General features: G+C 41.8%; 13 protein-coding genes and 3 non-coding genes across 16 annotated transcripts; 5 read left to right on the top strand and 11 right to left on the bottom strand.

Moving 5' to 3' along the window:
* The first annotated feature begins 96 nt into the window (after nucleotides 1-96).
* Nucleotides 97-167, top strand: VTP21DRAFT_t103. Its single transcript has one exon. It is a non-coding gene; the product is annotated as a tRNA-Gly (tRNA).
* Nucleotides 168-555: 388 nt separating this feature from the next.
* VTP21DRAFT_11320 (uncharacterized protein) lies at nucleotides 556-2502 on the bottom strand (the record flags this gene model as incomplete). Its single annotated transcript, XM_069390754.1, has 1 exon — nucleotides 556-2502. One exon carries the CDS (start codon nucleotides 2500-2502, stop codon nucleotides 556-558), a length of 1947 nt encoding a protein of 648 aa, XP_069252870.1.
* Nucleotides 2503-4957: 2455 nt separating this feature from the next.
* On the bottom strand, nucleotides 4958-5875 carry VTP21DRAFT_11319 (uncharacterized protein; the record flags this gene model as incomplete). Its single annotated transcript, XM_069390752.1, has 1 exon — nucleotides 4958-5875. One exon carries the CDS (start codon nucleotides 5873-5875, stop codon nucleotides 4958-4960), a length of 918 nt encoding a protein of 305 aa, XP_069252869.1.
* Nucleotides 5876-6614: 739 nt separating this feature from the next.
* Nucleotides 6615-6687, bottom strand: VTP21DRAFT_t98. Its single transcript has one exon. It is a non-coding gene; the product is annotated as a tRNA-Ser (tRNA).
* A 112-nt stretch (nucleotides 6688-6799) lies between these two features.
* Nucleotides 6800-6871, top strand: VTP21DRAFT_t104. The gene has a single exon. It is a non-coding gene; the product is annotated as a tRNA-Pro (tRNA).
* Nucleotides 6872-7178: 307 nt separating this feature from the next.
* VTP21DRAFT_11318 (uncharacterized protein) lies at nucleotides 7179-8695 on the bottom strand (the record flags this gene model as incomplete). Its single annotated transcript, XM_069390751.1, has 3 exons — nucleotides 7179-8224; nucleotides 8344-8547; nucleotides 8641-8695. The coding sequence occupies 3 exons, from the start codon at nucleotides 8693-8695 to the stop codon at nucleotides 7179-7181; spliced, it is 1305 nt and encodes a 434-aa protein (XP_069252868.1).
* A 360-nt stretch (nucleotides 8696-9055) lies between these two features.
* VTP21DRAFT_11317 (uncharacterized protein) lies at nucleotides 9056-10474 on the bottom strand (the record flags this gene model as incomplete). Its single annotated transcript, XM_069390750.1, has 1 exon — nucleotides 9056-10474. One exon carries the CDS (start codon nucleotides 10472-10474, stop codon nucleotides 9056-9058), a length of 1419 nt encoding a protein of 472 aa, XP_069252867.1.
* A 900-nt stretch (nucleotides 10475-11374) lies between these two features.
* On the bottom strand, nucleotides 11375-12277 carry VTP21DRAFT_11316 (uncharacterized protein; the record flags this gene model as incomplete). The annotated part of the gene is made up of 6 exons (XM_069390749.1): nucleotides 11375-11453; nucleotides 11544-11667; nucleotides 11753-11860; nucleotides 11940-12014; nucleotides 12101-12149; nucleotides 12206-12277. 6 exons carry the CDS (start codon nucleotides 12275-12277, stop codon nucleotides 11375-11377), a joined length of 507 nt encoding a protein of 168 aa, XP_069252866.1.
* A 428-nt stretch (nucleotides 12278-12705) lies between these two features.
* Nucleotides 12706-14116, bottom strand: VTP21DRAFT_11315 (uncharacterized protein; the record flags this gene model as incomplete). Its single annotated transcript, XM_069390748.1, has 6 exons — nucleotides 12706-13053; nucleotides 13126-13365; nucleotides 13433-13484; nucleotides 13558-13616; nucleotides 13675-13720; nucleotides 13794-14116. The coding sequence occupies 6 exons, from the start codon at nucleotides 14114-14116 to the stop codon at nucleotides 12706-12708; spliced, it is 1068 nt and encodes a 355-aa protein (XP_069252865.1).
* A 183-nt stretch (nucleotides 14117-14299) lies between these two features.
* VTP21DRAFT_11314 (uncharacterized protein) lies at nucleotides 14300-16092 on the top strand (the record flags this gene model as incomplete). The annotated part of the gene is made up of 6 exons (XM_069390747.1): nucleotides 14300-14443; nucleotides 14536-14776; nucleotides 14857-15091; nucleotides 15155-15712; nucleotides 15784-16014; nucleotides 16080-16092. 6 exons carry the CDS (start codon nucleotides 14300-14302, stop codon nucleotides 16090-16092), a joined length of 1422 nt encoding a protein of 473 aa, XP_069252864.1.
* Nucleotides 16093-16310: 218 nt separating this feature from the next.
* VTP21DRAFT_11313 (uncharacterized protein) lies at nucleotides 16311-16896 on the bottom strand (the record flags this gene model as incomplete). The annotated part of the gene is made up of 3 exons (XM_069390746.1): nucleotides 16311-16600; nucleotides 16696-16770; nucleotides 16842-16896. The coding sequence occupies 3 exons, from the start codon at nucleotides 16894-16896 to the stop codon at nucleotides 16311-16313; spliced, it is 420 nt and encodes a 139-aa protein (XP_069252863.1).
* Nucleotides 16897-17481: 585 nt separating this feature from the next.
* Nucleotides 17482-18888, bottom strand: VTP21DRAFT_11312 (uncharacterized protein; the record flags this gene model as incomplete). Its single annotated transcript, XM_069390745.1, has 4 exons — nucleotides 17482-18105; nucleotides 18178-18225; nucleotides 18293-18456; nucleotides 18519-18888. The coding sequence occupies 4 exons, from the start codon at nucleotides 18886-18888 to the stop codon at nucleotides 17482-17484; spliced, it is 1206 nt and encodes a 401-aa protein (XP_069252862.1).
* A 328-nt stretch (nucleotides 18889-19216) lies between these two features.
* VTP21DRAFT_11311 (uncharacterized protein) lies at nucleotides 19217-19716 on the top strand (the record flags this gene model as incomplete). Its single annotated transcript, XM_069390744.1, has 2 exons — nucleotides 19217-19354; nucleotides 19441-19716. 2 exons carry the CDS (start codon nucleotides 19217-19219, stop codon nucleotides 19714-19716), a joined length of 414 nt encoding a protein of 137 aa, XP_069252861.1.
* A 287-nt stretch (nucleotides 19717-20003) lies between these two features.
* Nucleotides 20004-21939, bottom strand: VTP21DRAFT_11310 (uncharacterized protein; the record flags this gene model as incomplete). Its single annotated transcript, XM_069390743.1, has 9 exons — nucleotides 20004-20108; nucleotides 20256-20342; nucleotides 20424-20582; nucleotides 20647-20819; nucleotides 20894-21002; nucleotides 21072-21133; nucleotides 21214-21707; nucleotides 21781-21794; nucleotides 21886-21939. 9 exons carry the CDS (start codon nucleotides 21937-21939, stop codon nucleotides 20004-20006), a joined length of 1257 nt encoding a protein of 418 aa, XP_069252860.1.
* Nucleotides 21940-22377: 438 nt separating this feature from the next.
* VTP21DRAFT_11309 (uncharacterized protein) lies at nucleotides 22378-24210 on the top strand (the record flags this gene model as incomplete). The annotated part of the gene is made up of 8 exons (XM_069390741.1): nucleotides 22378-22434; nucleotides 22523-22607; nucleotides 22676-22712; nucleotides 22772-22870; nucleotides 22934-23067; nucleotides 23129-23423; nucleotides 23493-23647; nucleotides 23711-24210. The coding sequence occupies 8 exons, from the start codon at nucleotides 22378-22380 to the stop codon at nucleotides 24208-24210; spliced, it is 1362 nt and encodes a 453-aa protein (XP_069252859.1).
* A 169-nt stretch (nucleotides 24211-24379) lies between these two features.
* Nucleotides 24380-24981, bottom strand: VTP21DRAFT_11308 (uncharacterized protein; the record flags this gene model as incomplete). Its single annotated transcript, XM_069390740.1, has 2 exons — nucleotides 24380-24688; nucleotides 24853-24981. 2 exons carry the CDS (start codon nucleotides 24979-24981, stop codon nucleotides 24380-24382), a joined length of 438 nt encoding a protein of 145 aa, XP_069252858.1.
* Between the last annotated feature and the right edge of the window lie 2013 nt (nucleotides 24982-26994).

Below are 26994 nucleotides of genomic sequence, written 5' to 3'. Positions count from 1 at the left end.
TAGAGTGCTTTCAAAAAACCAATCTCTTATTTTTCTCTTTTAAGTCCGTACATCTCTCCACAAGTCTCCAACCGCCCGTAACAAACAAATCACAGAGCATGGTTGGTTTAGTGGTATAATTGCCGCCTGCCACGCGGCAGACCCGGGTTCGATTCCCGGACCATGCAATATCATTACGGCTTGTATTTTTGTTTTTACAATATAGGTTCATTCCCATCATTAACCGGCAGTTTTCTAAGTATTGAATCTATTTCTAATAAAATCATGTAGAGTCTTTCGAATTTTATACCCAACAAATAAAATTACATTTGAATACCCGTTGCAACTTTGAAAAAAAAAAGATACTGCGGCTAGATAAGATAGATGAGTTTTATTCGTTTGATTATAAAAGATAGCGACTCTAAATAACAACGTTGTGGAAAATGAATTTACTGTTTATGCAAATCAATTAGAAAAAGCCAATAAATTAAATGCTTAAGGATATGCATGTGAAACGGAGATATTGTATGTATTCGCTCAACATTTGCGGTTGACTAAAAATGCGATGCCTAAAACTCATTCCTCGCCAGTAACCGGGACCATAGTTGGGTTGATCTGCAGCCTAGTCCATGATATTTTTGGCGCTGATAAACTTGCCAATCCAACTGCTGTTAAGACATTCCGGTTGGATGAGTTAGAAGTATCTGTCTCTAGCCACATTGCAATACATATCTCTTCTCCATTCATATTGAGGTATGTTGTAGTATCTGTTTTTGAAGCGGATAAGTCTTGTTGCAGCGGCCTTGACGGATGATAGTTCAATGATGAAGCCACTTGGACAGATTCTATTCCGGTTATTCGAGCATTCTGAACCAAGAAAGAAGAGGTAGCAATCGGCCAGTCGTTTAGATTATTGGAAAGGATCCACATTCGCCTTTTAACACGCAAACCGACTGCGCCTTCATAGAGGACTAGTTTGTCAGCTGGAGAGCTTGGTATTTCGCACTTTGCATTTTTTGGGGGCAATAGTAGCAAGTAGGAATAGTCCAACTGCCACCATGCATACTGACAAGCCTCTCTCACCAGATTCTGCACCTCGGGACGCAAGCGAACCACGACTCTATTGACTGGCGATGCGTCCTCTACGGATTTAAGATTAGTGATATCTGGCGTAATTGTTTGAAAAATATTCTTGTCAGCGTCCTCAGGGGGAAGGCAAAGTAAATCACGATAATATAGGAGTCGGTCGGATAGCGCAAAATCTCGCACGGCCCATACTGAATCTGGAGAGTTGGGCCGACTTACATACGCGGTAGTGGATTCTGCAGCAGCACCAAAGGCACAAGTTTCGGACGTATTCGCATCGAGCCACAATGTACCTTTAAATGAATCTAAAAGGCCAAGTAACCCGAACTCGAGGATTTGAGACGTTCTCGGGGAAGACTGCAATGTGCTGGGAGAAAATTCACTTTTCAAGTCGTTATGCCAACTGGGAAATATTGAGTCATGAGCCACAATAGCTATTATGGGTTGGAAGCTGAGTGGACGTTCCATTGTAATCCAATCTTTAATAAGGTTGGAATGTTTTGCAGTAGGAGCCGAAGCAGCAGCTACAAATGCAAGGTAATCACACTTGGCCTCAGTTGCGGCTTTTAATAGGGCACGGACGCGGCATTGGCACAAAAATCGGTCGCCGACAAAATCTGAAGAAGAAGAACCCGCTTGATGAATTGTTGCCCAAAGAAGATCCGCTTCCATAGTCCCATCAATGGAAAACATAGTGTCGCAGTCTTTGTGAGGGTACGCCCAAGTCTTCGGCAACCATACAATTCCCAGTCTCTTACTTAGAACACGCAAACCCAATGACCTGACTTTTAGAAGTGAACCATCTTGTACCTTTAACACGGTCCGAATTCCGGGCATTTTTTCCGGCACAATGCTCGATTTGCATATACCCGCAGCGAGCCCTGGGTCGTTGATAATTCCCAAGACTATTTGAATTACAAAGGTAGCCCAGAATGTTTTTTCAGGAAGCAGTGAACCCCATATAAGTAGGCTCACGCCTAGAGACCAAAAAGCAGAGGAAGCAGGCTGCCACCACCACATTTGGGGACGTATAACCACTCCAGCAGACGTTCGTCTCCGAAATAGCGCACGGAATGCTGCTTTCAGTCCACCTCTCAATGCGATTAGCAGATCGCCGAATCTACTCACGACAATAAAAAGCGCGATGGAAGAGGTTGCTGCAGTCAGGCGGACAACTTTATAATAACAATCATCTTTTGTCAGCGAAGGGCATTCGTTTTGTCGAACAATCGTCGTAGCAAATAAGGGAGCAATCAGGATCAATGGCAATAAAAGAGTAAGATCCCATATGCGTTCACGAGTTCCAAAAAGAAATACAGTAGATCCCAATGCGTGCGTGAACTTCTGTAGCATGGATTTCGGAGGACCAGCCGCTTGGTCTATGGTATTAGAGGAGTCAACAAAAGGCTTGTTGTCCATCTCGAAGGACGATTGCATTGGAACGAAAAAACCGAGATGGTTCTGGGAAAAGTGGGACTTTTGGCGCGAAGATACGCAAAATCTAATGCGTATTTGTATGTTTATTTTTACATACAGAGTGCCTTCGATCCTTTAAATATAAAAGTATACCGATTCCCTAGTGATGCTTATCCATGGTTACTCCGACGTAATGTGCCATATGAACTAACCAATAATTGCATATTATCATAATAGTGGCTGATTTCATGTATATGTACGGGTTCTGGAACAGGAGTCATAGCTTACTAAATATGGATATCCATGGATCTGAGCCTCAATTTTGAATATAGCTGAACTGATTCTGGAGGCCATATAGAGTAATTAGAAGCGACCTCGGATATATTTGCTATAATATATATATTATATATATTTATGTCTAGTTGGTGAGGTAGTATGTGGGTAATTAATTTTCGAACTAGCACCAAAAAGAATTGGTCACACTCACTCTACTTTCCAGAAACATAAATAGAATAGAGATGCAAGCATAGTAAAGGGATGGATTGTCGGCTAAGAAAGAAAGGAGCAGTATATTACGTTAAACACATAATTCTAGGATCAATTAATAAACTGAGGTACTATGGTTTTTTTTCGGTAATTATTTTTCCGATTTATCAAAGGATCTTGCAACACAAAGTGTTGAGATAGTTCGCAATCCGGTTTCGAGGAGGCAATGCGGATAAACCGCCTTTAATTCCATCAGTGTATGGTGCCCTTGGAATCTCCCTCTACTCTCTATGGAAAGGAAATTGTTTAAAGATCGCTTTTTATACTGCAGAACCTAATTTGATTACAGAATTTTCTTGGCCCCGTAACTCCTGCGATATAGTTGGCTCAATTATTACACATTCACCGGTATCTAGCTTTTTCGAATTTCTTCGCATATAAAAGCCGACTAAAGTCTTTTTTTTCTACAAGATGCCAGACAAACAAGACATTTAATACTTAGATGCAGGGTAAAGTTTAACTCATTTTACTAAGTATAGTATTGAATGGTGGTAAACATTATGAGAAAAAAATTATCATTTATGCGATCATTTTTCTCCCCTTTTGGGTGCGAATATTTGCGTCCTGTGGTTTATTGTAAATAAAATTATACAAACGAAAGAAACTTTTGGATAAAAAAACAAAGTTAGAGTATAAAGATATCTACGTGATCGTTTTTTTTTGAAGCCTCAGATCTTTATTGAAAAATATCTTTATAAAGTTAATTGGATGAATCAAAGGTTGTATGCCTTTGTGCTGATTATAGCCAATTGCTAGCAGAAGTTAGAGAGCAATTATGAAACAGTAAAAGTAAAGTAACTAGACACAACAAGTTGAGAAACCAGGCACGACAGACACGGCAAGCAAGGGGCAGTACTGACACAGTGATTATGGAAAGGCCAGGCACGACAAGACAGAGAATGGGATTGCAGAGAACCAGATCAGCAAAGACAGAGGCAATACTAATTGAGAACATAGACACGACAAGCAAGATACTGAATTTAGTGGGGAGTCCAGGAACATCTTTGTGCTGGCGGGGGTTACGGGACTCGAACTCGAGCCATTTCGTACATCTACGTGAATTTTTTTTAACAAAGGACTTTTATTGAAAAGTATCCTATCCTGTTAAAAAGGTAGGGTAGCTTCTACGTCAAATTCACCCAGGTAATGTTCCTGGCCTACCTTGAAGGATCTGGAAGTTAGAAGGGAAAAGAAAAAGGAATTAAATAAAAAAATGAAAAAGGAAAAAAAGGTATGTGTAAGAGGAAGAGAAAAAATGTGAAGAGGAAAGAGCTAGGAAAGTAGGGAAACAGAAATTAGTTTATAAAAGAAAGGGAAAGGAATAAATGTAAGAGGGAGGGATATAAAAAGTTGTGTGCAACAGTATTAAGATAAGTTGCTTATGTACATGAAATAATGAAGAAAAAGAAAAAAATTAAAAAAGTAAAAAAAAAAAGAAAAAAAGGGAAAAGAGAGATAAAGACATCTACTTGATTTATTTTTAACAAAGGACCTTTATTGAAAAGTATCCTATCCTGTTAAAAAGGTAGGGTAACTTCTACGTCAAAATCACCCAGGTAATGCTCCTTGCCTACCTTGCAGAATCTGGAAGCTAGAAGGAAAAAGTAAGAAAGAGAGAAAGAAAAAGATATAAGTGTAAGTGGAAGAGAGAAAAGGTGATGGGGAAAGAGCTAGGAAAGTATGGAAACAGAAATTAGTTTAATAAAGAAGGAGAAAGGGAAAGGAAAAAAATGTGAGAGGGAGGGATAAAAAGTTGTGTGCAACGGTATTAAGATAGGCTACTTATGTACATGAAATAACGAAAAGAAGTGAAGGATTGAAAAAGTAAAGGAAGAGGAAAGAAGAAGAAAAAAAAAAAAAGAAAAAGTATGGAAAAGAACGATAGAGAAGATGGTATTAATATACAGCAGTGGAGGGTTGGGTGCAGTTCTCAAGCCGGAGTTGGGGCTGGGATTTGATCTTCAGAGGTGTCCTGGATAAAAATCACAGAATCATCTATGATGTTCACCCAGTTTCCCCTTGACCATTTATCGATGAAGTCTCTTTTCCGTTCCTGTTTCATTGCCATCCACCACTTGGACTTTATTCCTCGTTGTAGTTCGTGGTCAAATTGTTTGGTTATGGCTACCGGATTGGGTTGGACATCGTCCAGCACTAATTCAAGTCTCGAGCGGTATATTATCCACAGGGCTATGTCGTGCCTCAGAGCAACCACTTCGTTGAACCGTTGGTCTATTTGTTTGTCTTGTCCAAACAGTCTGTCTTCTTTCGTGGATTCGTGTGGCGGTATTCCAATTATTCGGCAGTTTGTCTCATCAACTCTTTGCCAGAGTTGCGCGATAGCTGGGCAGTCTAGAAAGGCATTGGCAATTGTTTCGGGTGTTCCTAGGGAACATCTTTTGCAAGTGTTAGGATCTCCAGTCCATTTGCTAGTGATGATTCCGGTAACTATTTTATGCTTCATAAGTCTCCAGCGAAGGGTTCTGTGCTTGGGTTTTGACGGACGACTTTTCCACCTGGCCCATGCCTTTATCCATCTGTCAACGTCATTGGAAACGTCCTTCCATTCCTCGGTGGTTATGGTTGGCGCACCCTGTTTGTATAGTCTCCCAGCTTTGGTGGTGTAAGCGGTGGTCCCAATCCCTGCAATAGAACATTTTGTTAAAGGAAAGTTGTGTTTGTTACCAACAAGGGGGATTCGCTGTGTGAGAGTCTCGGCGAGTCGTTCGTCTAGGCGGAGCAGCTTTCTCCTCCATAGTAGGTGAAGATCGAGATAATGTTCTCTGAATTCCCTCGAGTATCTGTCAGGGTTCCTTGCGACTAGGGCGTGTACCTCGGGTTCGATCATCGGTTGGTAGATATTGTCTCTGTGCGGTTTGAAGAAATCTTCCAATTTCGCTAGCCCGAATTTTTCTACCTTCCCTTTTACTGGTGCTCCTTCTATAGTAAAATAGGAATTGTTACTAATGGGGAGGGGGAGTACTTCATCTAGGGTGAATCTGTATCCTTTGGTTAAACCCAGTTTTCCACCTAAACTCTGCCACACTCTTAAGAGGTGTGGCCACAGACCGTCCTTCCTCATCAGCTTGTGCTGGGTGTAACGGGTGGTTAGGATGCCTATTCCCAGCGCGTTGGGAGTGTAATGTTTTTCCAGTATCTAGATTGCCAGGCGTGCCCAGGGTTGTGTGCAAGACTAGGTTGTGACAAAGTGTTGGATCTTGATAAAATAAGAAAATTTATCTTTATAGTTCAGAGAATTGGTATAGAACATTAAAACAAAACAAAGGGTTTAAATAAGTCAAGAAAAGATATACTCTCGAGTCTTTTTTTTTTTGATCAATCAATGGAAACATTTTATTTAATTTCCATATATTACATGAAGTTAATGTCAATGGACTTAACATAACAAGATATAGGTCCTTGGTCGATAGGCGTTCAATCGATATGCGTGTATCGTAGTTGTCGTGAATAGCATGTACGTGAAACCGATGTAATCTTTGTACTTATCGTAGGAAGGATCCTTTCAATAATGTAGACTCAATTTCTGATCAAGTGGACAGCAGCCACAAACTAAGAGTAAGTGCTGGTGGGGGAAGTGGGATTCGAACCCACGCCGTTCTCATCGGCATCCCAGGGATAGTCCACTACACTAACCCTCCCAGTTATACTCTCGAGTCTTTTTTTTTGATCAAGTTATACTCTCGAGTCACTTGTGACTGTCAAGGTGACTTGCCCGTACCAAAAACCAATTTTCTCGTAACATCAACAGATCGGCTCAATGGTTTAGTGGTATAATTCTCCCTTAGGGTGGGAGAGGTCCTGGGTTCAATTCCCAGTTGAGCCCAAACAATTATTTTTTTATAGCCTCGAATTTTGCGGTCAGCTTTAATTTATTTTTGTGTTACACTACAATATCGACTTGCTCTTCTTGCGAAACTAGAATGATAGAATGGTTCAGAGGGCAGTTGAATGTCTTTATTTTAAATTGTCTTTTCCAATGTATGCATGGTTAAGAAAAACATACTTTAAATGTGAAAGAAAGACAACGTAAGCGAGAAGAGCAGAGCGATAAGTTCGTGTCCTTATCCACTTTGTTATTTTTGGATTGTTTGTAAAGAGTATAAAAGTTCCACCAACTTAAAAACCACGTCCTACCACCTCGGGCGATATCTCACTCTGCCCCTTCCTCGCACCTTTACTTCCTTTTCACTTGTTTTATATCCCCGGTCAATCTCCCATTCGGGTGCTTCAATTTTGTATCTCTCCCCTCTCACGTGGACAATCCTTTCTTCTACATACTTGTGAGGCGACCGACTGAATCTTCTCCCTCTCGATATCTTTTCATTTCCATTTCTCCCCGGAGAGGTAACTTTCCGGGATTCATTCGGAGGCGGCGGAGAACTTTCAGAGGGAGAACGGGGAGCAGGCGAACGTATTGCCGATACGATTGAGCGGGAGCGGGAGCGAGAGCGAGAGTCGCTTCGTGCTTGATTTTGGTGGCGAGACTGAGTTGCTTTTCTTGGTGAGGCAGAGCATTCACGGGATGACGATCGCGAGCGTGAGAGAGTCAAGGATCGGCTACGGGATCGGCTCTTTCGAGTTCTAGAACGGCCCCTTTCCCCTTCGCTTTCACTCTCCTTACCACGAGGTCGGCGCTCATCTCGCTCTTTTCGGTGCTTCTTCTTTTTGCTTTTCTTTTTTTTCTTTTTCCTTCGCCTTCTCTCTTCTTCGCTCTCTGATTCTGATCCAGAGTATGCGGGCGAGCCACTCCGATGCTTTCGCTTCTTTTTGCTCTTCTTCTTCCGCTTCTTGTGTTGCTTCTTCTTCCTCTCATCCATACTTTCCTCACTCTCGCTCCCACTCTCCGTGCCCTCCCGTTTCTTCGCCATTCTCGCCGCATCATTTGCGGTCCCTTGTGGTTTTACTAAAACTAGCTCACCACAATTCGCTACCATGACATTCTTCACTGGGCGGTCTTGTTGATCCACAACTACATTTTCTATCTCGCGAACTACGTTCTCCCCGCTCACGACGCGTCCAAACACCACATGTTTTCCATCAAGATGTGGGGCTGGTCGCACCGTAATAAAAAACTGGGAAGACTGTGTGTTAGGTCCACGATTTGCCATAGAGAGCAGAAAGGGTTCATCATGCGGGCGTGTAAGCGATTCATCGGGAAAATTGGAACCATAAATACCTATATAAACAATCCATTAATATACATGCGCAAGCATAGTAGAAGCACAAGCGGGTGTAGGTACGCATCGTTGAGAGTACGAGAAAAGGGGGAGCTTGTAATCTACACGTCAAACTTACTTTCTCCACCTGTGCCGTTTCTCCTTGTGAAGTCTCCACCTTGGACCATGAAGCCTTTGATGACACGGTGAAAAACGGATCCTCGATAGTGTAATGGCACCTTGCTTATGCTCGAGATACCCTTTTCACCTGTACACAGTGCACGAAAATTCTCGGCGGTCTTTGGAACTTCATCGCTAAAGAGCTCAAAGACAATTCTCCCAACTATGTATGAATGAAAGTATTAATTCCTTGACTATAAGATAAAGAAAAGAAAAGAATAGAAGAGTAAAAGAGAACAAGTAAGATTCCACATACCGCGCTGGCCATCAATATCAATGTCGAAAAAGCAGCGGGGCCTTACTAACACCATTATTCTGCAAATAACCCCTCAATCGTTTTGATCTAGCCATTCGCTAGAAAGTGTCTATGAAACTCGACAGAAGAGCGGCGCAGCAAATTAATGATAAGATAATAGTTGTCTTTATTAAAGACGATCTTTCAAATCCGAGAAAAGAGGAAAAAAAATAAGGGGAAATATCCAAGAAAAAAATAATGAGAAAATGCCAAGAATTATATAACATATTTATATGGAAAAAGGAAACATTTAATTATATATTGAGGGAGGAAGAAAAGAGAATAGAAGAGAAACAAAAAAAGATGAAAACCGTAATGAATAGCGAAAATTAATGGGGGGGGGGGGGAAGGCTGCAAGCTGACTTGTTTAGCGAATTCACCAACTCTCCTCTGTATTCTGACCCACCATCCCGCCCAAGGCATTATCTACATCCATTGATTCGGGCAGCCCTCTTGCCTGAAACGGCCCACTTGCGGCGCCATCGGGGGGTTGAACAATGGTTGAAACTTCGTGGTGGGATGCATGGAAACGGTGAGAAGTCGAGCCTACTCGTTCCTCATCCCTAACCTGACCCGTGGACGGGGCCCCGTTTGCAGGGCCTGGATTTGATCCAGCGGCCAGCGCTGAAGATGGTCGCTCTACACACCACCACCGGTGCCCATCACTCCACGCTCTACTTTGGCATTGCTTGGAACAATATTTGGCCTTTCGACATCTTCTGCATTTGGCAAATTCTCGCTGGTACCGCTCCCACTGATTGCACGCCATATTAGCACATTTTCGGATCCCACCGCGTGTATCGTCCTTGCGGCATGCATTGCGCATGATCACACCAGCCCAGTATTGCACATCCGGCGGATGCGATCGTTGTGTGAAGCGTTCGACGATCGAAAAGAGGTTATAGGGTCGATAGGCTGTATGGAATGCATTGCGTAGTTTCGGATATTTGGAAAGATAAGCAAGAAGCTGCAGTGACAGAATCAAGTCCTCCTCACGATACATCACACTGTTCGGGTCAAATGGCATGGGATGGGGGCCAATGGCATGTTCCGGTTGTTCCGAGGGTGCGGGTATAGTACCCACGCCAACAATGTGAGTGGGTATGACAGGCGAGAGGTGTGGTTGTGCATTGTTTGCATTGCGTTCGGCTGTTGGGAGAGTAGAGGCAGGATCAGCGGCGGTCACAGTAGTAGCGGCCGTAGCACTGGAGGCAGGGGATGCATTAGCAGGTGTGGGCGTGGTTGATGATATCGCATCGACGGACTGGTCCTCGACAGCAGAATTCTCTCGTAATGCAACCGGATTGTGCGGCAATAGCAAAGGAAGAAGAGGTTGCGTCCTCCATGCATTTCCATTCGGTATTGTGTATTGCAGCTGATGTTGGCGCTCCTGCTGACGTTCCTGCCTTACTTGCTCCAAAGCTTGTAGAAAATTGGAAAGTAGCCAAAGCACCACCCCAACCGCACCAGCCTGAAACACGCGTACCCTGACGGCTTCGCTCCCACGTATTCCCACGTTCACTACACACTGGAAGGCAAGTGACCATTTCCATGCGCTCTTTCGATCAGTAGGCATGGTCGTTTTCAAGATCCGGACAAGCCGCTGAAGCCCACCATCTTGCGTAAGGATTTCACGCACTCGTGATGAAGTACTGGTGAGGTAAGTGAGGTGATTTAGTGAGTTGATTAGCGGCAAATCCTCCGTACAATCAAGCGCACGACGATCATAGAGTGAAGACGTGATACAGATGACAGCACGGTTTTGGATCGGATTACAGAAATTGGACTCCCGCATCTCAGGCAGTGGCGGTGTGGAGACAAGAGGGGAGTGAAGAGGAAAAAAGACTATATATTAAAATTGAGTTAATAACTAAGTTCCATCATAACAGTTGCATAATAAAGTATATATATTCGTTCATTATTTTTACCGTTTGAGCTTAAGCAAAAGCACACAAATGGGGATGTGGATGTAGAAGAAAAGCTTTTTCCTAATGTAAATAGGATTTGTGTTAATTGGAGAAAAAAGATAATTGATAATGAGCTGAAAATCGGATCCACATCACCCCCGGTGCAAATATAAAACACAGGCAAAAAAATAATATGCAAGCACACAGCTTGATTTAAAAAATGCAATTAAGCTATAGTACTTACTGAAATTTCTTCAATGCTCCCTTCTATCAGTATACTGAACGGATAGGAAAGTGAAAAGTGGAGGGGAAAAGGTGAGAGAGAGAAAGAAAGAGAAAAAAAAATCAATATATTAATCAAGGCAAAGACCACCTTGCCCCAACCCCAAAAAATCAGAAAAAATTTTTCTTAGATAAATAAGTTATATATATACACAATTGAAGACTATCACCGGTTGGCTATAGGTGATGACAAACAAGGGCTAATTAATCAAGTCGGCAGCTAGACATCAAGAGCAAAGTTTTCATAGTATCAAAGGAAGAGAAAAGAGAAGAAAATGAAAAGAAAACAATAACAGAAAAATGAAAAAGATCCAAAATTATTTTGGCTGAGCAAATGAAAGTTCACTTAGGCGTAATGCTTCGGACCCCCGTCGTAGACTGTGTCCTCCCTTCCGATCACAATTCGATCTGAGATTAATAGAGTTTTCACGCTAAGAAATGCGAGCCCATGCGCAATGCATCTCCTTTGTTTGTTTTTGTTTATATATTCTGCCATTGACTCTACTTCACAACTGGTGGTCGAGCAGGTTTTTTCCGTCGCATTTCACAATCTCCGTGGCTAGCTGACCGCTCACCAGTTTATTCCTAAAATTTGTATAAATATGTAAATATCGACAGGGCATAAGCACTAGGAAAAAAAAAGCGATTCCCAGGGAAAGAAAAAAAAAAGCAAACCTTTCGGCCAACAAGTCCTTTATCCCCTTCGCGACCACGTCCGCTTCTAAAGCGAGTCCACACTTATCCTGCAATCGCGCAATATGTTTGGAAAGAAATTCGGAGTCTTTCCGCTCAGTTGAGTCTATAGGAGTGCTCAGTGTTAGTAGCTGCTCACTACAGTGCGTCTCCGTGCCCTGGCCTACCAATCCATTGCAAAGCTAGCTTACCTTTCAGTGCTTTTGCATACTCCCCTATTTGCTCGACAACCTGTCCTATTCCAGAGTGGGCTCCAGACTCCGATGCGTCCGTCGTCATATCCTCCCTCCATTTATTTGCTAGTTCCAAACGTCATAAGCACCATAATAAATAATCCTGTCAACTAGAAAACACAACTAACATTCCAATTGTACTTACCAACAGACAGGAAATTACCACGAGCTAGCGAAAACTGATCCTGAATGTTTTTGCAATCTATAGACATTTGTGTTACTATGAGCACATATGGTTAAATGTTAATATCCAATTATGCTATTTTGATTATGCAAGGCGTGTCAAAGAAGGAAGCCAAAGGATACCTTGCTGCTTCTGTGTACAAAGCTGATGGACTAGCTGCTCCGGTGCACTCTGAGGTCAAAGCAAGCATTGAGAGTTAAAAATAAACCTTTCGGGATACAATTTACGCATAACAACAATGGTCTCCTACCGTGTTTCCTCGTATACATAAATTGGCTCTCAACTGCTGCAAGACGCATTCTTTCTTTATCCTAACAAGACTCAATGCATCATAACATACAGTCTCGCTGCAAAGAAAAAAGATATCGCTTTAACGAAATAGCCCTACAACTCCACACGTGTCTAATTGACCTACTCAAGCAGCCTCAAGTGGAGGCACTTTCCGATCGCAACCCTGTTAAAGCCATCCGTTTCGCGTTTAATGAATCCTGTAAGATGGTGTGTGAGTATTTTGAGCTCTGGTCGAAGAGGCAAAGTGTGAAGCTGAGAGAAAGTACGGCCCTGACGAGAGGCAATGACTAACGATAAGCAGAGAGTTTCAAATAAAAAAAATAAAATAGCTAATACTTCTTGATGCTGAGTATGAAAACCATTAAGTAACTGGGAATTTTCATAAGCAATCCGTCGTATTAAAACTCTTTGCTCTTCCTGATAAAAAAACAAAAAACTAAGCCAAGACACCAATGAAAGTATTGATATTGTAAGCTACTTCTAAAGCCTGGGAATGTTCGACTCGAGCCCTCAGGTCTCTTAACTCCGTGCCCTCTGCACTCAATTCATCGCGGCGTTTTCTCCATTCTTTCACAATTGTAGCGGCAAAATGACTTGCTGTTTGTTGCGCTGACGCCTCGATTTTGTCCGCAGTATAAGATTTAATCATATCCCTTGAAGGATCAGATGATATAAGAGAGTCAAAGCGGCACCATAAATCGGCTAATTGGGCCCGAAGTACCGCATTCTGTCCATGAATATCTTCAATCTTAACGAAATTGAAGATGTGATCATCTTGTAATTGCTATAATGGGATGATAGAAAAGTCAACCTATTCGGCCTTGAAAATAAAAAGCAGTGGATCTAGACCACCTACATTTAAAACCAACTCGACTTTTTCCTTCTTTCTATCCAATTCTTTCTCCACTTGACTTGACATTCTTCTATGCATGTTTGCCGACTTTCTGGCATCAGGTGGGCGAGATGACGGTCGAGATTCATTAGGGTTGCTAGAGTGATTGACTTTCGTTTTTTTTTGCAGATCCTTGGTCGCGGTTCTTATGATTGCAGCTAAAGACGAAAGTAGAGCATAGGGCGTGGTGGATTTGACAATATCCTACATTAAACAAAAATGTTTCGATATTAGAACCTCTATTGCTTTTTGATATTAATTTACGTCTTACTTCTATAGAATTAAGAATACTCTGGATTTGCTTTTCATTTGCCGAGTCAGCTCTAAACAATATATAAATGGAAAGGTTAGGATTCGAATCGGAAAAGTTATGTTTATGGCTTATTCTTGGATTACCCATGTGAACATTCCCTCGCAATTTGCAGCAGTTTCTCACATACTTCCCGGATTTTTATCTAATGTATAATTAGGAACTAATTTCATTGTCGAAATTCTCAGAGGCAAAATACATACCATAAGAGTTGTTTCTAGGGCTCTGTCTTTCCCAATTAAATTCGGTCTAGAAAGAGACATGTATTTCAATATTTTCTGTCATCCCTGAGGTAAATTAATAAAAGTACCGCTATGCTTACCCCTCATCCAATTTTGTATATTCGCTTCTAGTTGCTTCCATCCTCTCTCTGAACTCATTCAGAACAGTTACCCACTTCTTGCATTCCTCTGCATATCTTTCCATCATAAAAAGACGAAGCTTCTTTTCTCTAATTTGCCGCCGGAGATTGGACACGTTTGATTCCAGCTGCGAAATATGGGTGGAAAATTCCTCGCATTTCGCTTCATTAGTGTGGATCAAATCCTTAAGTTGGTGGAGTTTTCGTGTCAGGTTGTCGCGCTGAGAAGCTGGAGATGGCTGGGGATTGGATTTCTTGCGTGAATGCTTCGACGACGTGCTCATTATTTTTTCTAAGGCCACCTTAAGGGTTGTTAAAATAGTTTATACGTGATTTGACTTTTTGAAATACGCGTCTTTCTAATTTTCGAATCCCGATCAGCGGCTTAGTTTTTCTTCAATCACAAAGCAAACAAAGTCACAAACTATTCATTTCTTCGCATAACTATCTTTAAACGCACTTCAACTATGGCAACAGCAGAAGAGCCGAAAGGGCATGTTATTGCCCAGTTCCAATCAAGAGATGGTGAAACCGCTGGTCCACCATTAAATATCCCGGCAGATGTAAATGCAGAGCAGTTACGTTTACTAATTAACCAGCTCCTGCAAAATGTAATTCTCCAATTTCCTTTCCTTCTATTTCTCCTCTTAAACCTTTACTGATATACAGGGGAAAGAAATACTAATTATGTACAAATTTAAAGGAAGAACCTCTCCCTTATTCATTTTATGTCGACGACACCGAAATAACTCGATCTCTTCATACCGATATCATTGAGGGCCTTAGCAAGTCAAGCGAAGAAATTATTACCATTATTTATCAACCACAGGCAGTATTCAGAGTACGTGCTGTGACGAGATGTAGTTCGACATTACCTGGGCATAGCGACGCCATTCTGAGTGTTGGATTCAGTCCCGATGGAAGTCAACTTGCCAGCGGTTCGGGTAGGTTAAGAGTTGATACCGGCCGTTCGAAATGGGAACGGAATGTATGAAAAAATACTAACTTTCTATCCCACTCTTAGGAGACACAACTGTGCGCATTTGGGACCTTGACACTGAAACACCACAACACACCTTGACTGGCCATACTCACTGGGTCTTATGCATTTCTTGGTCGCCCGACGCAAAGACCCTAGTTTCAGGAGGCATGGACAATATGGTGCGTCTCTGGGACCCGAAGACTGGCAAGGCGATTGGAGGACCACTTAAAGGACATACAAAATGGATTACCGCTCTGGCATGGGAGCCTCTACACTTGTAAGAAGTTCAACCCACTTTGTCTCCCGTTCTTGTTTTAATTATGCATACTCTTTCTCTTAGAAATCCAAAATGTAATCGTGTAGCATCTAGTTCTAAAGATGGTACCGTCCGCATCTGGGACACTAAACTCAGACGATGTACCATCACTCTTGCGCAGCATACCGCTGCTGTCACTTGTATCAAATGGGGAGGCGAGGGGTTGATCTACACGGGTTCGCAGGACAAAAGCATTAAAGTATGGAATTCTAATGGCACCCTTGTGAAGACCTTATCTGGACATGCGCACTGGGTCAATACGATGGCACTGAGCACCGACTTTGTGTTAAGAACGGGTGCATTCGACCATACAGGCACCAGCTACGAAGTAGAGGAGGAGGCGAAGGAGAAGGCGTTGAAAAGATACCAGGAGAATAAAGGAAAGCGGTGTGAACGCTTGGTGACTGGCTCAGACGACTTTACAATGTATCTTTGGGAACCCAATACAAGCAAGAAGCCAATTGCAAGATTAACTGGCCATCAGCAGCCAATTAACCAGGTGAGCTTTTCCCCAGACGGGCGCCTGATTGCAAGTGCTTCTTTCGACAACTCGGTTAAATTATGGGATGGATTCACTGGAAAGTAAGTAGTCTGCTTTTGATTCCATAATATCTGGAGCTCATCTCACACTCATTCAATTTTTTGACGATAAGGTTCATTGCATCCCTTCGAGGCCATGTTGGGCGAGTTTATCAAGTGTGCTGGTCATCTGATAGCCGGATGCTACTAAGTGGCTCACGCGATTCTACTCTCAAGATTTGGGATCTCAAAACTAACAAAATCAAGCTGGATTTACCGGGCCATGCAGACGAGGTCTACAGTGTGGACTGGAGTCCCGGCGGAGATAAGGTGGCGAGTGGAGGGAAGGATCGACAGTTAAAGATGTAAGTGAAGCTGTGCTAGATTAATTGAGGACTCCACAACCTAAGCTCTATTTTGTAAATTGTAGTTGGCGGCACTAGATATATCCTCACCAATTTTATCGATAATTATGTTTAATTTCAATTGCCATTTTATTTTATTTTGACTATAAACAAAAGCATCATTGAAACAAGTTGGATGAAGAAGAAAAAAGGGGGAAGAAAAAATAGAATAGATGAATACAACAAGAAAGACGTGAGGTGCCTTTTTCTACAGGATTTATTATTCACACGGAGCAAAAGCAGAGCCCCCTCCTCCATTACTGCTTGCTCTTCGCGACTTGTATAGGGGCCTCTGCAGTGACTGTTTCGGTGCACCATTGTTTCCCAGCCGGAGGCTTTGCGCACTTGTAAGCTTCCGCTCCCACTACCCGCAGTTTATATTCTCCCTGCTGTAGGAAATCCGGCATGCTCACCTGCCCGTTATAAACCCGGCCCTTTTCCCACCGTGGCTGCTGTGCGCGTGCGACATCATGTGCAAGGACAACCCCCTTCTTGTCTACGAGTTGCATATCCACCGTTTCAAGCATTCCTTCTTTCTTGTATGTGGCTAACGCAATAAATCAAGAGAAAGAAACAAAGAGGGGGAAGTATGGTGAATCAAAACTCTAGAATCCATCAAAGCGAAATAGTCCTGTAAGCTACCTTCAAGTCGGAAAGGCACCTTGCCTCCCGGCATGGCCTTGTTTCGCCCTTGAGGCACAAGGAGGCGGAGTGTATCTGCAGTAAAGTAAAGTATTAGGAGGGCGGGAGAGTGCCTACAAACACACGGTCTATGGAGCGGAATTTACCTGCTGCAGCCAGAGTGGTACACGCAAAGAGAAAAATGGGTATAGTGAGCTTCATATTGTGAAGATTATATTGTTCTCATATAGGATAAGCTCGACTAGATAATCGCAGAGGTCCAAGAAATGAGTGAACAAGGGGGACTCACAAGAACAAGGATGCGTTCGTGAGCCGAATGAAATATTTATATGGATCCGGAAAATTCCATCGGTACAGCGGTTCATTCCCTTTTGGGCTCTCCTCTAGTTGAATCGATGCTTCCTGCTTGTCGTTTGGAATGTATTTTGATTTATTTGGTTGCGAAAAATTTAGTGCGTTGTAAATAGTCCGAGGCGCACGGATACTCAAAAATGTGGGCGTCTGCTGGATTCGATTTCTGCTGGCATGCCCGGCTGGTGTTGGCCGCCGCAATCATATCGAACTGAAGAGAAGCAGAACAGAGCGGACCGCAGCCCAGCTATATCTTTATTATGTATAGGTCAGGTTTGCATTATTTCTCTAACACAGCCGACTGCCATCGGCCTAACTAATAGGCACTGCAGTTTATTCCGTAACACGACGGCTGCTTTTCACCGTGTTTGTAATGATCTGAAAAAGACAGTGTATTAAAAGTGCGTATTTACAAACAAACACTTCGAATCTGCTCTATTCCCAGGGCCACTTAGTGTCGTATCCCATCGCGGTCAATATCCGGAGCGTCCCGGGACCAAATGGACTCCCGAATTCCCTGACCCAGTCGCTCATCTTCTGCACACACATAGGTCTCACGGCCAGATAGGGCATCAGCCAGTCAGCAGTATTTTTATACGTTGCAATGTCGAGGTGAGATATTGAAGAGCGAGAGCGGAATGGTGCCAATGAAGATTCTAGAAAGACTTTGTTTCTATCGTTGGGGGTACGCGTGGGCATAAAGGCAAGACCCTGAGGAGTGGTTGCGGCTCGAAGCATGCTGGCGGCCCAACGACTTGCTTCTGAGCGTATAAGCCCATTCTTGGCATCATCAAAATTGCGGAATTGAAATGCCTTGTTTGCAAGGAAATTGTTCATCATATCTGTATATTCCGATGCAGGGATCCACTCATTATTGCCCGCCTTCACGTAGACATGACGATCAAAAACTGACTCAATGAAGGACACTTCTTTGAGATTCGGGCTTCTAGATGTAAATGTGCCTGTCATAGCAGGTGCGAGAAACTGCGTGGGTTGGTTGTCATCTAGAGGACGCCAATTGCTAATCATTCCGAATCCGTGAAGAAATTCATGCATTGCCTATGCGAAATTTGAATAACGATTTAGTCAATATCGCCTCTAGGGATGTAATAGAGTAATGCCATTTGTTACCGTTGCCAAAAAGTTAGATAGTTGCTTAGGCGACGATCCTTCATCCTCCTGAGAGTGTTTTTTAACAATTAGTTAGTGCTCAGAAGGGATGAGTGCAATGTTTCTTCCCATTTACCTCAAATAGCCAGTCTGCCCGGCTGTTGAAGGTGGCCTTAATATCGAAGTTTGAAAGTTGAAAGCCATTTTCGTATCCGAACTCCTTCACAAGTGCTTGTGGATAGTGCCTTATTTTACCGTCCCGGTCCTGAAGAGGATGCATTCGGGTTGCTTGTGCCGAGCCTACAGTGTATAATGAATGATGAGTTTCTCCCCGTTCGAAATACACAATGTTTCTGACCTACCCAGAGTTAGCCTGGGCATGGGCAAAAGCGAGGCATCCACCTTGATATTTGTGGTGATACCCAGAGTATCCAGGAGGATTTCACCTGCCCTGTCCAAGTTCCGCTTTGCTTTATTGCACAGCCCAGGGGGTGCGTTGTTGTCGCATCGGAAGGTGAGGAGAAACTGGCCTCTATTTGCGCGCTTCACCATCTTTCGCAATCGTCGTGTAAAAGGGTCAGGAACCCGCTCGACCACACAGGGGGTCTGCACACGATGGTGCGGAGTGAGCGGATCGGGGATGTCCAAGCATACAGAGAGTGGTTTAGAGGGGAGAGCACTGATTTGAATTAAGAAAGTACACAGGAGAAGAAGAAAAAGAGCAAGGCTCATGTTAAATTACTAAGATACACTATGGGATTGTGGATGATGAATATGCGATGCTGATGATAATGAGTGACACATGCAGGAAACAGAAGAAAGAAGTGCAATCATAAAAGTCTAGTCGATATTCCTTTGAAACCGCTAGTTTGACTATCTAACTGCGGTCCAGCCGCTATTCTTTCCTGGAGAAAAGGCCCGCTTGGCAAATCAAAGGCAAACTAAAGGAGAGTGGCAAAGAATAGAGAATGGGCTGAAGCAAAGGAGCGAGTAGAAGAAATTTCGCGGAGAAAACAACAGTTCTGGTATTTATTTATCAGACTTTGATGATGAAACGAAGATGTACCCAAAGGGTAAACCTCGATGCTCTTCGATAGCCGAAAAAAGTGGACAGCGTGTCACTTTTGTTCGAAAAATAGTCGAGTTTTTCCTGTTTATTTGGAGCATCAGTGTATTCTGGACCGGAGTTCTATCCGAAGTAAATCTGATGTTTCACACCCTTCAGTTAAGAATTAGGGGGGATCCGTATTTTTACTTAAATCTTATGTGACACTCAAATTACAGGTTAATTTCCGCGTAATTAAAAGATTTCCAACCAAGTCGGCTGCCTGCTTCATGTGGCTTCAGCGAGGCCAGAGACCCAAGTATATCAAGCACACTAACGCATCAGGGCAATCCCAGTTGCCCTACCTCAGCAATGAGCTAAGATTAGGATGCAGTTATGTCAGTCTGCAGATGGGCCCTAATCCGGTCAACTCTTCCGCATACACAAACCAGTTTGTGAAAGCGCTTGGAGTTTGTCCCGTGGGGAAATCAGTGTCTTTGCGCAAGTTAACTTAACTGCAAGGGTCATTATTCAGCTCTAGGACTGTTATCTAATAGGGAATCATTCATCAGAATAACGTTTCAGTGATACCCTTTAGAAGATAAGCGTACAGTCTCCAGGATATTTATTTCATATAAAAGTCAAATCCCCTGTCATAAATGATATTTCGTTGTTAATACAGAGGTATCCAGTTTCTATAAATAATTCATAAAAGCTTCCAGAAATCAGAGAAGAAAGAATGGCATGAATGCGTAAGTCAAGTATTGTTTTTTTTTTTTAGAATTTAATTAACACTTTTTGGTCAGATAATGGATTCTGTGGATAGATCAAGTCTGGAGAGTTCGAAGCATTCATTTTTACTTAAATAATTATAACATAGCATATCCGATTGTGTATCATGGGTGTACTTCAATAACAAATCGCAAAGATAATAATGAAGAAATAATTTTTGAATGCAGTCTATCATTTCTTAGCTTTGTTCTGTGTTGACACCCACAAATACACATTTGTCAGTTAAGGGAAAAAATAATCATCCTAGATAGACTCAACTTACCATAAGTGGCTGAATGACTTGGAAATAAATGACGATTAATATTACAATGATCAGTATAACCAATATTAAGAAGCACCATTTCCGTTTCTACAAAGAAAAAAAAGAAAGATGCAGCAAAAATCATTACTGCAATTTTATGCTCGGTGAATTCGTTTAACAGCAACTTACCGTTCGAGCCTTCTGTGCGCTTGTGACTGCCACTTGGACCTCTTTTGTACCCGCTTCAATGTTGACCGCAGCCTCTTCTGCATACTGCTCCACTTCATTTATAACCTCTGCCTGTTGTTCAACGAGCATAGACATATCTTGGAAGAGCGAGTGCAATTCCTAAGGCACGGGTTAAATCATTAATTATCGGAGAGGGCGAAAAATAGAAATAAGAGTTGCTAACCAGAATTGTGTTCTCAATCTTTTTGATCTCATCGTGTCGGGATTGAACTTCGGCGAGAACCGCACGTGCCTGTCCAGAGCGGTTCGATTGCAGTACAGATTGTGCGAAAATCTGTCCTGCATTATCAGAATCGATCACCGCCTCGATCTCTTCCTCGCTCGCATCAGGTTTGACTATAGCATAAGGGGTAGATAAAAAGCAGTTGAGTCCTAACTGCATGGACTTAAAAGGATGGAGGCTGCATTACCAATTCGTATCTGGCGCTCCATACGGTTGCGGTATTTTTCTTGATGGACGCGTTCAATATCTTGGAATTTGCGAATAGTTTCCATAAATTTCTTTTTCAAATTGGAATGCTGCACGAGTGTAGGTAAGAATACTATATGAGTGCGCTATATTTTCGATGGGACTTGGAAGGTACGTACCTGTGTTTTTCTAATTTGCAAATCTCCTGATGGTTTCATCTTAGAGTTCGAAAGTTCCATAGCTAGAATTGACGTGTTACAATAAAAGCATATTCAGTCCCATTGCTTAAATGGAAGAGTGTCAAAACAGAGATTATTATACCTTTAATCCGATCTTTCAGTTTTGTGTTTTTACGCTTTACTTGTGCTAAGAGAGAGTCCAATTGCCGTGTGATTCTTTCGTGCTCATTATGTTCAATCGTATTAAGTATGACTCCATGCAGCTGATCGATTTTCAGAATATCTTCATTCACGTCCTGGATATCCGCTTTGATTCCTTCTACTTCGTCAAAGAATTGGCCCATATCATCTGCATTGGAGTTCGGCTGTGAGGACATTGGCGGGAAAGATTTTTTCTGCTGCATTTCGTAGGAAGGTGGATTGGGAGGGTAATTTGAGTATGCCTGTGTTTGGCGGTAGTCAGAAGCAGGAGAGGAATAGTCATCGTAGTTGTTGGTCATTGGACGATAGCGACTAGGAAGCTCGCTTTGTCTGGCTGTACTTTGCCGAGAGTTTTGAGTATATGGATTAGAGGGAAGACCTGAGGACATGGGCTGGGTGGGTAGTGCTCGCATTGGGGTGGTTGAGCTACTTCGGCTACAGGTTAAAAGAGAAATGTAAGATGAGTTTTGCAGATGGTAATGAAAGGCAGTGTAAATGCGGCACATACTATCCAGAATTGGCCTATTAAAACGAACCATCGGAAAAATGTATAAGTAGCGGGTTAATGAATGAATGTAAACTACGCAATTTCCGAAGGCGAATTCAAACTTACTCTTAGTTCTGCCAGTCGGTCCCGGCTCATGGTAGTCCTATTATTGTATGACATCGGAGCAATGATATGTATAAATACAGTTGAAAATTCTTGATGAGTATGAGAAAAGGACTAATGAATGAGTGAATTTTAGAAAAAAAAAAAGGAATTATAGGTGAGTATGGAGAATATAAACCCTTTATCTGACTTTTCAAATCAATAAAATGAAAGAGGGGGAGAATTACTTTTCAACCAATCGAATCATATATAATTAAGCTTTCCAGAATTGGATTGATTGCAGAGATTTTCAGACGGTCGACCCTTAGGTATAATATTCCAAAACCCTTCCATCCCTTGATCTATATCCACATGGCAATGGATAGCACGATGAACATTTCGCTTTGTTCTAACTAATTATCAAATCAGCCTTTTATCTCGATCTTATAATTCGAGCTCTTTATACCCTTAACGATTCTGTTAATTCCCCTTGTATTTAGTTTTTATTCATAAATAATGACAGATTCTTTCGGCGACAGAATAGCAAATATTTGTTTAGAGCAGTACAAAAAGGTCTGTATTCAAGCCATTCCACATTTTTAGAACTTCTCCCTAATTTAAAATGTTTTTTTTTTTGTGGTTATATTATTTATATTTTCAGTTACCAAAAAACGGAAAACCACAAGTTCAGGGCTCGAAAGTCGAATGGACAGTTCTGGCCGGAATAGTTGAAATGCGAGTTGATGGTAATACACTGACTTTCGTAGTCAAAAAAAAAAAATTCATAGTGTATAGTGTTAACGTGATCTATCAGATAATGGAAATGAAATACTGCGCTGTATTTCGTTAGGGTAAATTGAATAGTTCAACATTCAGATCGCAAAACTGATGATATATTTGATGAATCAAGAACGGGGGTAAAATGTCAGAGTTTTCGAAAATTAGTTCGATCAGGCGATTTGGTACACGATTGCCATGCCGAGGTCTTATCAAGACGAGGATTTAATTGGTAATCGAGCAAATATTTTTATGTGTATTACAGCTCTCATTGAATATTAAGCATCGAGGTTAGTTACTTGATTAACGAGGCACGAAAAGCGATAACTGACGCGTCTGAGGTTTTACAACTGGACAATAAAGCTTCCAAATTCCTATTTCGCATAAAGTCAGGCGTGAGCTATCACCTCTATATTAGCCAGTCTCCTTGTAAGTACATGTCTTCTCTTACTCAGTTAACTCGTTCAACTCAACCCTACACGAGGAATAGGTGGAGATGCCTCCATGACTCCACTTGCTCTTGCTCAGACTGAGGAAGCAGCTGCTGAGTTCCTTGCTCAAAAGAAACGCACCCTTCCGGACTGGGATTACTTGGAGAAACAAACTTATTCTAATAAGCGACTACGTGTCCAACAGCAAACAAATCCAAAGCAAACCAAAGATGGACTGGAGGGTTGTGCAGAGTCAAAATTGTATCGTGGTAGATATGGGTATGAGGCTCTGGGTGTATTGCGAACTAAGCCTGGGAGAGTTGACTCAGAGCCCACACTCTCCATGTCATGTAGGTGAGGGCATGCAAAATTTCGATCATAGATCATTATTTGAGTTAAGCTTACATTTCTCCATATTGATAGTGATAAAATTGCACGATGGAATGTGCTCGGCCTCTGCTCCGCTATTGTCAACTTGGTAATTGAACCCGTCTATTTAACAACCATTGTGGTCGGAGAAATGTTCGACGAACCATCCTTGACCCGAGCGCTTAGTGGGAGGATTAAAGGAATACAAGGTTTTATCCTTCGTTTTTTGTGAGGTTTCTGCATTGTTTAAGTCAATAACAGATGTCTCGTAGATCTCCCGATCGAATTCAAAGTGAATTGTCCCCGCATCCTTTCAACCAACGCCCACTTCGAGAGCAGTAAAGATAGTATCGAGGGCAAACATCCGGACCTTACCCTAACTACATCTAACACCGCACTCTGCTGGGTTACTGGCTGGCCTAGTCCCCAAGTACTTATCAATGGACGAAAGCAAGGAGCCAAGCCAAATCGAGAGGGCATATATCCCGCCAAAACCCGCCCGATTCTCTCAAAAATTTCCCTTGCCAATGCGTTACTAGATCTGCTCGTTTTGATGCCATCCGGTAGATTAGATTTCCGAATAAGAGAGTGGATGGAAGAGAGCAAGACAAAAACTTATGAAGAATTGAAACGACTGGCACGGGATTATCAAATTGCTAAAGATTGTCTGCTCACGCAGCGTTTCGCTGCTTGGGTACAGACTCCGGACGAGTTTAATCAATGGACATTAGACAGTGTAAAATGTGAGTCAACTTCCAAGGCTTTCTGTTGAATAGAGAATAAGTTCGGCCAAATGAAAAGAGTCTCGTTTACTGGAGAGCAATAGCGAAATGAAAAATATAAAAAAATTACACGTATAAGCAAAAAAAAAATTAACAAGAAAAAACAGCACATCAATAAGTTTTGAAAAAATAGGAGATCGATAAAACAAAAACAATCCTTCACTGCTTCTTTTTCCCTTTAACTGGTTTTCCAATCAGTTTAGAGTGGATATGGGGCAATACACCTCCGCCAGCAATAGTTGCTCTGATAAGCGTGTCAAGCTCTTCATCGCCTCGAATGGCTAGTTGTAGATGCCGTGGTGTGATACGCTTTACTCTGAGATCTTTCGTGGCATTTCCCGCAAGTTCTAGTACCTCAGCGGTAAGATATTCGAGAATCGCCGCAGAATAGACTGCAGCCTTGGCGCCGACCCGAGCATTATTCATACTGCGATCTTTGAGGTAACGATGAATTCTGCCAACAGGAAACTATCACGGTTGATAAGGAATGATTTAGAAAATGAATTTGCATTTAGGATAGGGATCCGCATTCAAATGCATTATTAATTATAAATTCAATTTCGGACTGATCATTCCAGCTCCAAATTTAGAACTTTAAAACAAATCGAAAGGGTGCGGAAATCACCATTTACCTGAAGACCAGCTCTAGCTGAGCGTGAGAGAGCAGGTGCTTTATCTTTCTTTTGCTTCTGCTCTGTAGCACCAGAGGTTGCCCCCTTGTCTACAGCATTCTCTGCTTTATTCGCGGTGGCATTAGTCATGGTGATGTATGCAATGCGAAGAAATCTGAGGCGCAGGCGTTATGATATTCTTGAGATGATTATGGTGCGGTGGCGGGCGAGGATGGGAGGATGCTCAGAGGTGTCAACTCCTCTTCTGAAAAATAAAAATATAAAAAGAATTCCAATGCCTTCGAAGCTGTGTGACAGAACTTTAAAATTGGGAAAAAACACGAAAACGCGAAAACGCGTTGGCCAATCACTTGAAGGAGGATATGTCCATTAATATTGGAATCAGAAGTGGATGGCTATTACACGATATTCTGCAACTTGTTAATATCTCCCTAATATTCAGTAATTAAGGTGATGACCCCTGTAGTCTCTGAGCCATTTCTATCAGCCTCTGAGAAGATGGGCACCACGTGTGAAATGTGTGTGTGAACCATAGGATTACATGCAACGCTTTGTTTTCTTCCAACTAAAGAGTCTCCTTAATTACACCTGGAAAAGCCTAGCGGAAAATTTCCTGCTGAGTGTTAAAGGAATACACAAAGGGTGCTAAATGATGTATAAGGTCCCTCAAATCTCATCGAACTCTTCCCATTTTATACTAGGAGACCATTGATTCTCAAATTGATGTCAAGATTATAACTAGTTTTTCTTTATCAACATCACTGTAATATCCGTTTTAAATCAAATTTTGAATACTCACCCAATATTGATGTTAGACGATCTTCAGCTATTCACGACAATAGTGATTATCGTCACAATACATGTCATAAAGCGTCTTTTTCTAACTAATTGCTATGGGAAATCAAATATGAAAGCATGAACGAACCGAATTAATGCACGAGGATCCGGGAAACGATATTTTTTTTTACAACTTGCATTGGCGTTAAAAGAATCTACTTTTATCTTGATAATCGCTACCCAGAGAGCCTTTGCTTAAGATGTGCGAAGTGTTTTTTGGTATGACCTTGAGGCAGAAATAGAGTTTTATTCATATCAATAATTGCTTTAATTTATAAATATTGAAAAAATATTGTTAAACTATCATCGTTAATGTAAAGGTTTATAGCCATGCCTATAGAGTTCGATGGAGCTGTTTATAATAGACCTTAAGTCATATTTCATTCCATTACTCAAGCAAATGAACTTCCCTTCTATTTCACCAGCTTGAAAGCTAATATTATGAATATCCGCTAAATTCACTGCGAAAGAAACCGAGACTGATTTATCAGAAGAAAAAAGAACTGCTTCATCTAGATAAGTTAACACTATTCTATGTTTGCACATTCTGAATGAATCGTGAACAGGATACTGCTGCGCACCACTAAAGCTGGATAAGATTGCTAACAAAATACTGACAAACAAAATCATTGTAATATAAAATCTCCTACTCTAGGCTATGTGATATAGGTATTTATCTATGAAATAAAATTCAATTTCATCTCCAATCTCATATTTCCACGATGCATTTTTGTAGATTTCGAGACTGGAGAGTCAAAAGACAACCATAACAAGGATAATTTCAAAATATTGTGCAAAGGATGACTATTATTTGTTTATTTAAAACCAGGCACGTCTCATTCTAAGGTTTACTAAATACAGTGACCATTTGCGAGTGTCTGCCAATATCGTTCCGAAACCTAAAAAATATATATAATTATTCAAGTATTTGCGCCTTCGTTTATTCTCTAGTCTGAAGGGAATGGAAGGATAGACTTCTACGCCAAAATCATCCAGGTACTGCCCCTGGCCTCCCATTTTTGTAGTTTGATTTCTCCTAAGGATTTTTGCTACTTATTTTTTTGTAACCGCTTGATATTACTCGCTTGTTGCTATATTGTTGATAGCGATTGAGTCCTGAGAAAAACCCGGCAAACTCTCATGGACGGATACCGTCACCGGAAATCGAACCCAGCACACAATGGTTAAGCTCCGGGACTCTTAACCACTGTGCCATCAAAGGACGGTGTACCACGCTCTCGAATACCTCATGGCTGTCAAAATGACTTGCTCGTATCAAAAGTCAATTTTCTCGTATCAATTCTC

Source organism: Calcarisporiella thermophila (genome assembly GCF_041956535.1).
Source record: "Calcarisporiella thermophila strain CBS 279.70 unplaced genomic scaffold VTP21scaffold_8, whole genome shotgun sequence".
Lineage (NCBI taxonomy): Eukaryota > Fungi > Calcarisporiellomycota > Calcarisporiellomycetes > Calcarisporiellales > Calcarisporiellaceae > Calcarisporiella > Calcarisporiella thermophila.
Note: the sequence above shows the minus strand (reverse complement) of the source record. Positions and strands in the feature narration are given on the sequence as shown.